Source organism: Bos mutus, chromosome 8, assembly GCF_027580195.1.
Source record: "Bos mutus isolate GX-2022 chromosome 8, NWIPB_WYAK_1.1, whole genome shotgun sequence".
In the NCBI taxonomy this organism is placed as follows: domain Eukaryota; kingdom Metazoa; phylum Chordata; class Mammalia; order Artiodactyla; family Bovidae; genus Bos; species Bos mutus.
Window position 1 is genome coordinate 101,874,894 of NC_091624.1, and position 13,609 is coordinate 101,888,502.

The 13,609-nt window shown below is 43.1% G+C and overlaps 1 protein-coding gene across 2 annotated transcripts in view; it reads right to left on the bottom strand.

Moving 5' to 3' along the window:
• The window catches only part of KIF13B (kinesin family member 13B), a 209,436-nt gene that overhangs the window by 73,158 nt on the left and 122,669 nt on the right, over window positions 1-13,609 (bottom strand). For both annotated transcript variants that reach the window (XM_070376014.1, XM_070376013.1), the window contains exons 16-21: window positions 11,909-12,099; window positions 10,973-11,183; window positions 9,725-9,887; window positions 5,786-5,932; window positions 4,475-4,624; window positions 4,062-4,190 (exon numbers count right to left, since the gene is read on the bottom strand). In XM_070376014.1, the coding sequence (XP_070232115.1) occupies window positions 4,062-4,190; window positions 4,475-4,624; window positions 5,786-5,932; window positions 9,725-9,887; window positions 10,973-11,183; window positions 11,909-12,099 (991 nt within the window). The remainder of the gene's footprint in view (window positions 1-4,061; window positions 4,191-4,474; window positions 4,625-5,785; window positions 5,933-9,724; window positions 9,888-10,972; window positions 11,184-11,908; window positions 12,100-13,609) is intronic.

A 13,609-nucleotide genomic window follows, 5' to 3' on the forward strand; every position in this document is an offset into this window, starting at 1 on the left:
TGTTGATCACATCCCAGTCCCTTTCAATCTGGGCTCTATTTCTGCATCTGTGAAATGCCATATTTAGCAAGAGGTAGACCTAAGATAGCAATAATCTAGACTGAATACAAGTGGACATTTTAAAGCATTTACAGGCTGAAGAATAACATTTAAAATTCTAGTTTTTTTATATCATCATCTTAAGAAGAAAGTTCTCCAACATCAACACCACTTGATGATATAAACCTGGCCAACTATGGATATAGCACAAGGACACAGGGTTAAGAATGATGAATGAAGAATGCAAACAGTGGGCACACCAGTAAGCAGTAAATATTCAGAAAAGTATTTATCTGATATTTTAGTGTCTAACAAGGAATAAGGTTCTCAACTGGAATGTTACTTGCTGCTGAAGCATTTTTGGAAAATCTGAAGCACAGGGAACGTATGCTTTGAAGATCTGGAGAGTGAATGGAGGAAAAGAGAGATCGCGCCGCTAACCACCCTCTTGCACCACCAACTGGCTGGTTGTTGACTGAGAGCTGGGTCAAAGGAAACATGCCCTGGGCTGCAGGGGTGTAGGGTTTTGTGATAGTTACATAAAACTAGAATATGTGTTTAATTGGCCCCAAACAAACCAGACCCAGGAGAAATACCTAGAACGGGTTTTAAAGCAGCCAACAGTCTATGCGTTTCTTTCAGCAGGCAGCATCAGGTCGATTTTTAAGCGGGAGTTTTTGTGATAAGCTGTGACAGTATAAAACTCCTCCAACTACAAAGGAAACTAAATCCTAAAAGTAACTAAGCCAAACTGAATTCTGACTTTACAATCAATGAGGCCAACCTCCATGAGACTGCGCACTGAGCATTTATTCACACCCTTCACTTGGTCACTTCCTGCACGCTGTATGATACACTTGAAACCTCCAGTGAGTAAACTTAACAAAAACAGATTTGAATGTGGCAGAAGTTTACATAGTTTCATAACCACAAATATAATCTTACTGTTTCAGGAAGTACCAACAATGACACAGAAAACCATGCAAAGCAAATGACTATTTTCTTCTCTACCAGGCACATGATGGGTAAGCAATGGATGGGGATTCTTACTCAGTTTTTCCTATGATGGCAACAAGACTGTGAAACATCTAGAGGGCAATGCCCAGGCTCTGGAAGATGATCAACCAGCACATTCTATTTGTCCAAACCAAAAAGAGCGATTGGTATTAATTTTTCATTAAAATTTTCATTTAAAAACCGTCCCCTTCTCATTAAGTGTTTAAAATACTTATTCTATTCTTTAAGTTGAGGCAATGTGGTATTTGGGAAGACTGCAAGATTCTGGAGGACACAGATCTAAAGATAAATCTCTGCCACTTCTTAACAGTAATTGTTTTTAAACAAATGACTTAAATCCTTAGTTTTCTTAGGCTCAGTTTTTCTTCTGTACAAAACAGGAGAGCTGCCTAATGATAGATGTGTGAGAACTAACCACACCAGTGAAACACAATGCCTGAAAACGCCACCAGGCGTACCACTGACTGGATGGATGTTCAGTACATACTTCGTTGTGATTGAATTCCATTTGAAAGCTAATTTTCCTTCTTAGAAATCAATCTCAAGATGGGAATGAATAACAAAGCAAGATTTCACATGCTGAACTCTCCTCCACAGGCAACTTCTCAGAATGAGACTGCCAGGAATAAAGAGTATTGGGAATAAACAAAACCAGGAATGATTATCTAGAACACAGGTTCAAGGTCTTGCATGCAGAAGCCTGAATCACCACCAGGTGGCAGAATACCACAGACTTCGACTTGCTGCTGCTCAAAATGTACGGCCCAGAAACGTCGGGAGATAATGAAGTTGTTTGAAGTTTCGGGAGATAATGAAGTTGTTTGAAGTTTCAAATATACTGATTTTATTTAATACAATTAAAACGATCAATATGTTAATATGTACATACTTTTCATCACAGAAAAATAAATCTAGTCTTCTTTTAAGGGCCAATAATACTCACATCTGTGATCTTTTAAGATTTTTTGATGTGGACCATTTTTAAGTCTTTGCTGAATCTGATACAATATTGCTTCTGATCTACCTTTTGGTTTTTGGCCCCAAAACATGTTCTCTGGCCAGGGATCAAGCCCACACACCCTGCAAGGGAAGGCGAAGGCTTTACCACTGACCACCACGGAATGCCTCATCTGTGATAACTTCAGTGTCCCCAAACGGGTTTCTTTTGTTTCTGTCCACAAATATTTTACTGTCATATAGTTTGTCTTCCTTTTATGCAAAAAGCTATTACATGTCAGACTATCGTGTCTAAAAACCACCTCCTCCTGGAAAGAATCCAGTTCCTTGGAGAAACGGCTGATTCCAGGTCTGGGATGAGAAATGTACGGGCTGCACGAGACCAGGGCAAGAAGGCTGGCACGGCCTCCGGGGTGAGGGTTGTGTCAAAGGGTCCCTTGGACTGCAAGGAAACCCAAGCAGTCCATCCTAAAGGAGATCAGTCCTGGGTGTTCACTGGAAGGACTGATGTTGAAGCTGAAACTCCAATACTTTGGCCACCTGACGAGAAGAGCTGACTCATTGGAAAAGACCCTGATGCTGGGAGGGATTGGGGGCAGGAGGAAAAGGGGATGACAGAGGATGAGATAGTTGGATGGCATCATCGACTCGATGCACATGGGTTTTGGTGGACTCTGGGAGTCCTGGCGTGCTGCGATTCATGGGTCGTAAAGAGTCGGACATGACTGAGCAACTGAACTGAACTGAAAGGACCCAGGAGCCCACTGAAGAGGCTCCCCTAGGCCAAAGATGGGGTTGTTTGAGCCTCGATGCAGATAATAAATACAAGAGATCACAGCTTATCAAGCATATTTAAATCCAAGAGTTTATATAATGATAAGAAGACACAAACCAAAAAACCCTCGCTTGTCAGTTTTGGATATTAGAAGGAAAACTATTTATTTTTAAAAGTAGTCAATAAAGGGAGACAGTGGTGTATTCATCCTGCCTCTCTGATAAAAACTGTATCTGTGAATAGCAAGATACTTGACAGAAAGATTCACTCTATAGCACAATTCCAGCTAATAAATGAAGCGATGATAGAATCACAGTGTTGTTCTTTTCTAACTCCTAATGAAATATCTAGGTGATAACCATCAATGATAGCAAACACTCCCCAAAGAAAACCAGGCATGCCGTGCCTTTTAATGGAAGCAGACACCTCATTCTCCCTGTAAAGTGTCATCCTGACTCCTCTTCTCCGTGTCAGCTTTATGTCTAGCTCCCAATTTACAGCAAGCACATCCTAACCCAGTAAAGAATTAGCAAAACCGAGACTATAAGACCATGTGAGATGACAGCCCAGTTTCTACACTAAGCAAAGCGTAAGATGAGAGAGAAGGTGCACGCACACACAGGAGGGAGCAAGCACAAGCACCAGAGCCTGAAGAGTAAAACATAAAACAGGCCAGAGACACATCAACCGAGACAACCACGGGAAATGATATTTCACAATGTCAAAAAAGGATTAATTTTTGCGTGTGGTACATCCTGGCTAGGCTGGGTTTTTTTTTTTAAGTTTTCTTCTTCTGAGACACATATTAAACTATTCTTGATGAAATACGATGTCTGGGATGCTTCAAAATAATCCAGGGGAAGGGGACAGTGGAGAAGCAGCATGTATACATGAACAAAGCAAGACTGAGCAGGAGCTGATGGCTGCCAAGGGACGATGAGTGGGCGGTCAGTAAGACCCTCCTCACTACTTTTCTGTACACTTAATCTCTTCTATAAACAAATCATACTACGTTTTCACTGTTATTTTCCTTTTTAAGTTACCCAGCGACAGAAATCCACCTTCCGAGGAAGACAGTATTCTCCTATGCTGCTTCACTACCAGTAACTTTCACACACTCATCTTTCACAGGGTGGCGTGTCTGGTCCATCTCTTTACAGAGGGCTGTTACAGATGGAGTCAGCAAGGCTATGCTTCCATCTCTGATAATTGTATAACCTCACAGGAAACATTCTGAAATCATGTACTGCTGCTGAATGGGACGAGGACTCACCATGCACACGAGCCTGTTCTCCTGGGGCTCCTTATCCGAGGAGGCATCCACGGGCTCATCCCCTCCGGCAATCCTCTCCCCGACGTCACCACTGAGGCGCATCACCTCCACGTGCAGCCGGCCGGCCACCTACAGCAGGGAAAGCAAAAGAAGATCCTTGCTCTGCATTTCGGCCTTCATCTGTTTAAGAGTCAAACGGAGGGCAGCTCAACGACGGAACAGGTTCTAATGGTGACTCTTCCTCCAAGTACTTGGAATAATCACCGTCAAGCGGTGTGCGAACACAGGCATTGAGAATACACACAGACGGCGCTCATTGTTACTGACGGAAACTGTTAATGACAGCTCACTGTCACCACCCTGTGTTCCTGAACTGCCCTCTGCAGGACATAAGGCACGAGGAGAAAACTAACCTCTCCTTTCTGGTTGATGATCGGCACGGCGTACTGTAACTTCACGTCATAGAAGAGGGACTCTAGGAAGACATTGGCCACCCCGATGAGGCTGTGGTTTTCCTGCTCATCATAGAATGGATCTGCACGCCTGAAGTAAGACCGTATCACCTTTGAGGAGACATGAAAACATACAACTTCAGAAGATCACTTAAAACAGAAGAATTCAACCCATCACTTTTTGATAGTCTAATAACTTAGATGAAGTACAGCCCTGTGTTACACATGCAGGCACACGCGCACACACACACACACACACACACTTTCTCATTCCCACTTAGAATGACGGTCAGCACCTTCATCTATGAGACAGCGACACCAATAACACCTCTTACTTCATCATTTCTTTTCCCTTATGAGGAAGCCTTGCCGTGAAAACAGATAAAACATACACTGACTGATAAACACAGCAGAGTGAATGAAACCAGTCTTCAGGTCTCATCCACATCTATTCTACTTGCTCCCACCAAGACATCAGACACGGTGCTGTTAATCAGAGGTGACCTCTTTACAGGAGCATGGTTTGTGTTTTGTTATTTGTTAGTAATATGGTTTCACTTCTGAGCTGAAACAGGAGAGGAGTACAAAAGAAAGTAAGAAAAAATTGCCACCTAACTATAAGAAGGCATTTTTATTGACAAACACTTGCACAAAACAAGAGGCTAAGGAGATGAACAACTCTGTGGGGCACTGGGACCAGCAGCATTGAAAATGTACTAATAATTCATATTTCTGTTTTAAACAGGTATAAGCTCATGGCTGACCTAAAGGAGCAGACCTACAATTTGAGGGGAGAGTTCCAGAATTGAGATTTATAGCACCTACTTTAGGATCAAATCGTGTTCAAAAAATGTTCCTCATAGTATAAATATTAAGGCACCACGGATGTTCAGTTAAAAATACAGATGTCGTAGGTTTATTATTTGCAAGGTTAAATGTGCTGAGAAATAGAAAAAGAGATACTAAGACAGTCTCTGTCCTGAATAAAACCATGGGACTCAAAAATGCATAATATGAAGAAAAGCCAGAAAGAACAGAGGATTCTACTAGAAATCCAGACAACACGAATGCAGAGAAAACAAAAGACATGCCATAAAAATAGGTTATTAAAATTCTTGACTTGCTAAATAATTTACAGGATTAAAATAAATATTTTATTTATAAAACTGTATTTTGGAAAACTGAACAGTTCTTCCCTAAAATGGATAAGACTCATCCCTGCATGGCTCCTTCTGTGACGATCAGCTCAGGAATCTTTGTCAAATAACCTACCGGGGTGTCTTCTTCACATTCCTTCCACTCCTGATAAAGGTCTCTCATATCCAGTAACCTGTTGTCCAGTTTTTCCAAGGACCAGATCTGCTTCCCTTTTCCTTTTCTTCTCACCTGGATAGCAGGTTCACTAAGGAGAGAGCCTCGCTGTGAAGAGAGTGAGAATGACTTTGTGAAACACAGAGACACTGGCACAAAGTGGGCATCAACCCCAACATTCCACTAATACACCCACCGGTCAGACGTCAGCAGCTGAAACGGAAACCATATCATTCTTTAATCTGTTCAGTGCGAAACTTTCCAGAAATCTTACAAGCTGAATATAATCCTTCCTATCTAAGTGCAGTCAAAATTTAAGAATAAATATAAATTTAAATCCCAGAAAAGTAGACCACGTTTAATGGAAAGTCAAAAATGTCTTAACTGGGGGGCTTCCCTGGTGGTCTGGTGGTTAGGACTCTGTGCTTGACTGAGGGGACGTAAGTTCAATCCCTGGTGGAGGAACCAAGACCCCTCATTCCATGAGATGTGGCCAAAAACCCAAGTGTCTTAATCGGACTATCATATGACCAAAGAGAACCAGTGGGGAGGAAGAGGGTCCTAAGCAGTGAATGAGAAGGGCAAGTTTCCTGGAAGGGGTGGTTAAGAATGTTTTTCTTTCAAAAGTTTGAATGACAATTTTTTTGAATGGCTAGTATCCTAATGCAGTACCAAACCCAAGTGATTAAAAGAGTAAATTGTGAAAAGTATCCTGTTTACTCATCTGGAGGCAATAAATGATACCAACTTCCAAATACACAGTTTGGATTTATTATTAAAAAGTTAAAGGGCTTCCCTGGTAGCTCAGTGGTAAAGAATCCACCTCCAATGCAGGAGATACGGGTTCGATCTCTGATTTGGGAAGATCCCACGTGCCGTGGAGCAGCTGAGCCTGTGCAACACAACTACAGAGCCTGAGCTCTGCAACAAGAGAAGCCACTGCAGCTAGAGGCCCTCACGCTGCAATCAGAGAGCAGTCTCAGCTCACTGCAACTAGAGAAAAGCTGTGCAGCAACGAGGACAGCCGAACAGCCACAACAGCCAAAACTAAATGAACAAACAAAAAATACTTTAAAAATAAAATGAAAAAAGTACAGAACCAGCTAGAGATGCCGGTTGTACACAATATTGTGAATATACTACAGGACACTGAATTGTTCCTGTTAAAATACTAATTTGATGCTGTGTGAATGTCATCTCGGAAAAAAAGAAACAGTACTCCCTGAATATTCCCAGCTTAGAAAAGCAACATGCTTTTTTAGAAATATAATATTGGAAAAGACTCTGATGCTGGGAGGGATTGGGGGCAGGAGGAGAAGGGGACAACAGAGGATGAGATGGCTGGATGGCATCACTGACTCGATGGATGTGAGTCTGAGTGAACTCCAGGAGTTGGTGATGGACAGGGAGGCCTGGTGTGCTGCGATTTATGGGGTCGCAAAGAGTCGGACATGACTGAGCGACTAATCTGATCTGATTACTACTTTTTAAAATATTTATTAATTTATTTGGCTGTACTGGGTCTTTGTGGTAGCATGACAGATCTTTAGTTGTGGCATGTGGGATCTAGTTCCCTGACCAAGGTTTGAACCCCAGGCCCCCTGCATTGGGAGCATGGAATCTTAGCCACCGGACCATGAGGGTAGTCCCAACAATGTGCTTTTATGTAGGAAAAACATTTAAACTTTTGGAAATCACAGAGCAGAAAGTAAAAATGCCTCTGTATATCTCCCCCAGAGAGATGGATCTAGCAGATCACTAATCAATTGAGATTTATTAGAATTTTTAAAAAACTCTTCTGTCTGCTTAGAACTTTAGAGAATTCTGAAAGACACTCAATGTTGCCTTAACATCTGGCCTATTATTAGTTCCCTAACCCTAACCCTTCTGTTCCAAAGAAACAGAATTTACATAATGAAGAAAGGATTTTAGAACTGTGAAGTTCAAAAATTACCAAACTCTCACATATGCGGTCGCTAAGAGTCGGACACGACTGAGCGACTTCACTTTCACTTTTCACTTTCATGCATTAGAGAAGGAAATGGCAACCCACTCCAGTGTTCTTGCCTGGAGAATCCCAGGGACGGGGGAACCTGGTGGGCTGCCATCTATGGGGTCGCACAGAGTCAGACACGACTGAAGCGACTTAGCAGCAGCAGCAGCACATATGGTAAAGGCCCTTCTACCTTATATTCAGCCAGCTAGGGAATAAATATCTGATTACAAAATCCTACCTAATCCACCAAAAATTACATACTAACATGATTGAGAACTATAAAAGAAACCCATGTAAGAAAGAAACATCTGAATGGCAAGGAGAGGAGATTTTGCTGGAAGGACTGATTCTGAAGCTGAAACTCCTATACTCTGGCCACCTGAGGCAAAGAACCAACTCATTAGAAAAGACCCTGATGCTGGGAAAGATTGAAGGCGGAAGGACAAAGGGATGACAGAAGATGAGATGGCATCACCAATGCGATGGACACGAGTATGAGTAGGCTCCGGGAGTTGGTGATGGATCGGGAAGCCTGGCGTGCTGCAGTCCATGGGGTCGTAAAGAGTCGGACACGACTGAGCGACTGAACTGAACTTCCCCCATTCTTTTATTAGACTTCTTACATAATACAAAAAAAATTTTGTGACCTTGAATATTTACATGAAACAACTAGTGAACAGTTTTGCCATGCCATCTATTGACAAGTAGAAGATAACATTCTGGAGGTAAAATGAACACAACTTGGGCAGGGTAGGGAAGGATGGCAGAAGAGCAAAAGGAGGGGAAGAACAACAGAATCTGCCTGCCAAGGCAGCAGACCTAAGTTCAACCTCTGGGCTGGGAAGATCCTCTGGAGAAGGAAATGGCAACCCATGCCAGTGTTCTGGCCTGAGAAATCCCATGGACAAAGGAGCCTGGTGGGCTACAGTCCATGGGGTCGCAAAGGGTCAGACATGACTTGGTGACTCAACAACATTATTAAAAATAAAAAATCTGTGACCTTGGATACTCACATGGAACAACTAGTGAACATTTTTTCCATGTCATCTATTGACAAGTAGGAGATAACGTTCTATTGGTAAAGTGAGAAGGTCAAGTGTTAGTCACTCGGTCACATCCAACTCTTTGCGACCCCATGGATTGGACTGGAGCCCACCAGGATCCTCCGTGCTTGGACTTCTCCAGGTGAGAATACTGAAGTGGGTTGCCATTTCCTTCTCTGGGGGATCTTCCTGACTCAGGGATCAAACCAGCATCTCTCGTGTCTCCTGCATTGGCAGGCAGGTTCTTTTACCACTGTTCCACATGGGAAGCCCCTCTTGTAGGTAAAATGAACCCTTAACTTGGGTGGGTAGGAAAGGACAGCAGAGGAGCAGAATGAAGGGAAGAACCACTTGGGCAAGATTTATCAGGAAAGACTTCTTGGAAATAATTTAAACAAACTTGAAAATAGGAGTTAAGTAAAAGAAATTGCTACAGGGACTTCCCTGGTGGTCTAGTGGTTGAGAATTTTCCTTCCAAGGCAGCGGACATGGGTTCAATCCCTGGTCAGGGCACTAAGATCCCAGGTGTCCCAGGACAGCTAAGTCCCCCCGAGAGACCCGCCCACCACAACAAAGATCCAGCACAGCCAAAATTTAAAAGAAAAAAAAAAGAAGCTGGTAGAGCTGGGCAAGGGGGTGGAAGAGGATGTTTCTAGTGGATAAAACCATTTATGCACAAAGAGAATTATATGGAAGTAATTCTGATCGAGAGAGGCAGACAGGTCCCAATGACCTAGACTGTGGAGGATGCGGGCGGGGAAGAGGGCAAACTCCCCGCTCCCATGTTTAAATAACCCTGGTGAAACAGGAAGCAGTTTTATACAACGGTTTCTTTGGTCGTTTCATTAACAGCAACCTCACCTTCCTGTTGGCATCGAGACTGGAGGCGGGAATCTGGAGGGTTACTTTATATTCTGTTCGCTTATCCAGTTCTTCCGCGATGTAACTAGCTTCTCTCACCAGCAGATTGGCTTTCACAATTTGTTCCCTCAACCTCATCAGGCTGTTATTCAGTGTTGCTTCTCTTTAAAATAAAATGGGGAGGGGATAACCATTAGAGCAGCACATGGAAATATGATATAGCACATAAAACATGAATGCCAAACTGCGAACCAAGCTTTACGACCGTCTCCTGCACACAGAGATACATCTGCGGCACCGCCCTGTGCATGCACCCGAATGTGGGCTACGTCACCAGTGCTGGCACACGCTCCTGGGGGAGGCTGGCCAGAGGCTAGGGCTTGGCAAACTTGACTGTGTACACAAATCACCTGGGAATCTTGAGAAACTGAAGATTTTGACTCAGTATATCTGGGGTCCCTGCTGTGCATCCTCAGTCCCTGAGTCGAGTCCAACTCTTTGCAACCCCATGGACTGTAGCCCATCCGGCTCCTCTGTCCATGTGATTTCCCAGGCAAGAAAACTAGAGTGGGTTGCTATTTTCTTCTCCAGGGGATCTTCCCGACCCACGGATCGAACCCACATTTCCTGCATTGGTAGGTGGGTTGTTTACTGCTGACCCACCTGGAAAGCCCGTATCTGGGGTGGGAGACCTGAAATGCTACATTTCTGTCAATCTCCAGGTGACAGAGATGCTGCCTGTCTGCTGACCAAACCCTGAAGAGCAGGAGGTTAGTTAAGTCCACTCTGTAACTATGGTGAAGACATTTAGCACAATGCTCATCAGCCCATATAAAGATCAAACTTGCAATCTGAATCTTACTGGCACCATGCTTTACCTACCTGATATACCACCTCTCTTTTTGTCCTTTTTTAAAAAACCATCTACCCACGCCTCAGAACCTAAAGTATAATACAATGATAAAGTATAACTTCTGAGTACACACACCGGTTTATTCAAATCCAAAAGCTATTTATACCCACTGAAAATGGGGTGGCACCTCAGAGGGGTGGCTTTAAATACATCAATATAAATGGATAATTCCTTATATCCCCCCAAAATGGGGGCAAAAAAGACAAGGCCAAGTGGTTCTTAGCTGTAACACTTACAGTATAACTCATGTTTAAATTAAGGTCTAGACTTTCCCCTCCGTCTGTCACACAGGTGGGTCAGGGTGACGGGTAGCAAGGGCCCCACCACCCACCTACCTCTCTTCCGTCCACTGCCGCAGGCGCTGCTGAGCGCTGGGGGAGTGGAAAGAAAACCTGTCGGAAGTGCGACCGCTCTGCTTCTCGGGGGACAGCCGCCTCCGGAGCTGCTCCAGCTCGTGCTCGTACATGAGCCGCTGGCGCTCCAACGCAGACCGTTTTTCCTCTTCGTGCTGCTGCTCCAGGCTGTTCAGTATTGACTGCATGGGATCTAAACAAGGTTTTTTGTTTTTGTTTTTTTTCAAGGCAAATAACAAACAAAAGGTTAACTGCACAACACAATATGCAGGAAACGCTGCTCTATTTTGTTGTTTGTCACAAACAATTAATAATAATGTGAGTTGTTTTTACATTTTTTTTAATTGGCGTATAATTGCTTTACAATGTTGTGTTAGTTTCTGGTGTACAACAGTGTGAATCTGTCATAAGCATACATATGTCCCCTCACTCTTGAGCCTGGCTCGAAACTGGGTCATTTGCAGAAATGTGGATGAACCCAGAGTTTGTCATTAAGAGTGAGGTCAGTCAGAAAGAGAAAACCAAATAACGTAAGATTCTTAAAGACAGCTAGCTTTCCTTACTCCCAGTTACTAACCATATAATCTATTCTGTTAGATACTTGCTAAACTATCTTCTGTATAGAAAAAGCAGGTCTACACATAACCTAAGACAGAGGCCACACTCCAGAAATCCACTACAATAATAAGCCAGGGACAGTCAAGTCTCAAACCTGAGAAATTCTACCAATGAGAACAGTTTGAAGTGACTTATATATCAAGGCAGAAAAAATAAGTTTTTAAAGCCACAAAAGAATTGAGTACAGAGGAACAACATGAAGATGTCTTTTTGCTAATGTTTAAAAAGTCTCCAATGTAAATATCTCTAACCAGTCCAGCAACTTTGTAAGATTCTGAAAAGCAAAACGGGTCTGCTCACCATTACTGCCCAGCGCCTTCATGGTCACCTCCATCTGGGCGTACTCATAATTGAAGTTGATCTCACTGGACACCTCACTGGACGAGTCTCCGTCAACATCCAGCTGCTCAGAACTGGTGTCATTCTTCATGGATATGTCTTGCTCCTCATCGTCTCGATCTGCGTTCTTTTTCTTTTTAGGCAAATTAAGTCTTGAGAAGAAAAAAGAATATTATCTTTTAAAGAAAGATATGCATTTATTCATTCCAGTCATTAAATAGTGGCATTTGCTAGATGCCAAGGGGATACTATAAATAGAAGGCAATTGCTCAGTTGGTAAAGAATCCGTTTGCAATGCAGGGGACCTGTGTTCAATCCCTGGGTTGGGAAGATCCCCTGGAGAAGAAAGCCACTACCCACTCCATTACTCTGACCTGGAAAATTCCATTGACTGTATAGTCCATGGGGTCTCAAAGAGTCAGACACGACTAACTTTCACTTTTCACTACACTCAGAAGTTTATATTCCAGTAGTAGAAATAAAACACAGACACATGTGCCAATAAAAAAAGTAAAAAAGGTAGCTTAAAATGCCACATGCATAAAACGAAGATCATAGCATCCAGTCCCATCACTTCATGGCAAATAGAAGGAGAAAAAGTGGAAACAGTGACAGATTTTATGTTCTTGAGCTCCAACATCACTAGACGGTGACTGCGGCCATGAAAATAAAAGATGCTTGCTCCCTGGAAGAAAAGCTACGACAAACCTAGACTGCATATTAAAAAGCAGAGATATCACTTTGCCAACAACAGTCCATATAGTCAAAGCTATGGTTTTTCCAGAAGTCATGTATGGATGCAAGAGTTGGACCATAAAGAAGGCTGAGTGACAAAGAACTGATGCTTTTGTATTTTGGTGCTGGAGAAGACTCTTGAGAGTCCCTTGGACTGCAAGGAGATCCAACCAGTCCATCCTAAAGGAAATCAGCCCTGGATATTCATTGGAAGGACTGATGCTGAAGCTCCAATACTTTGGCCACCTGATGTGAAGAGCTGACTCTCTGGAAAAGACCCTGATGCTGGAAAAGACTGAAGGCAAATGGAGAAGGGGGCGACAGAGGATGAGATGGTTGCATGGCATCACCAACTCAACTCATTTGGCCATGAATCTGAGCAAACTCCAGGAGACAGTGGAGGACAGAGGAGCCTGGTGTGCTGTAGCCTATGAGGTCACAGAATCAGACACAACTTAGTGACTGAACAACAACAATAACCTCACAGTCAAATAGGACAGGAAGGGATGAAAGAATTGGAACTCATCTGAGCTGAGCCTTAAGGGGTGAAGAGAAAGCAGGCGTTAGGACAGAGGCAAAATGGAAACCCTCACAGCCTCTGGAGAAATCATAAATAAAACATAGAGATACACAAAATCTGTACAGCCAAAGTTGTGAGAGAGAATCGTAGAAAAATCAACCTAATCCAAACTATGAAGGCTCTGTACACTAAGCCAAGCAATCCATGCTTGATTTAATTTGAGAAGAAAAAGATAAACATTTTCCACACTCTCTGTAGCCCTCTACTCTCTCAGAAATAATCATGATAGCAGCTGGCCCACCAGCAGAGGATCGAGCTTGATATCTGAAACCCAAGTGCCAGGGACAGGAAGGGGAATAGATCAAGACTTAAGTTCTATACTCTATCCAGCCCGCTGGTCCTCACCA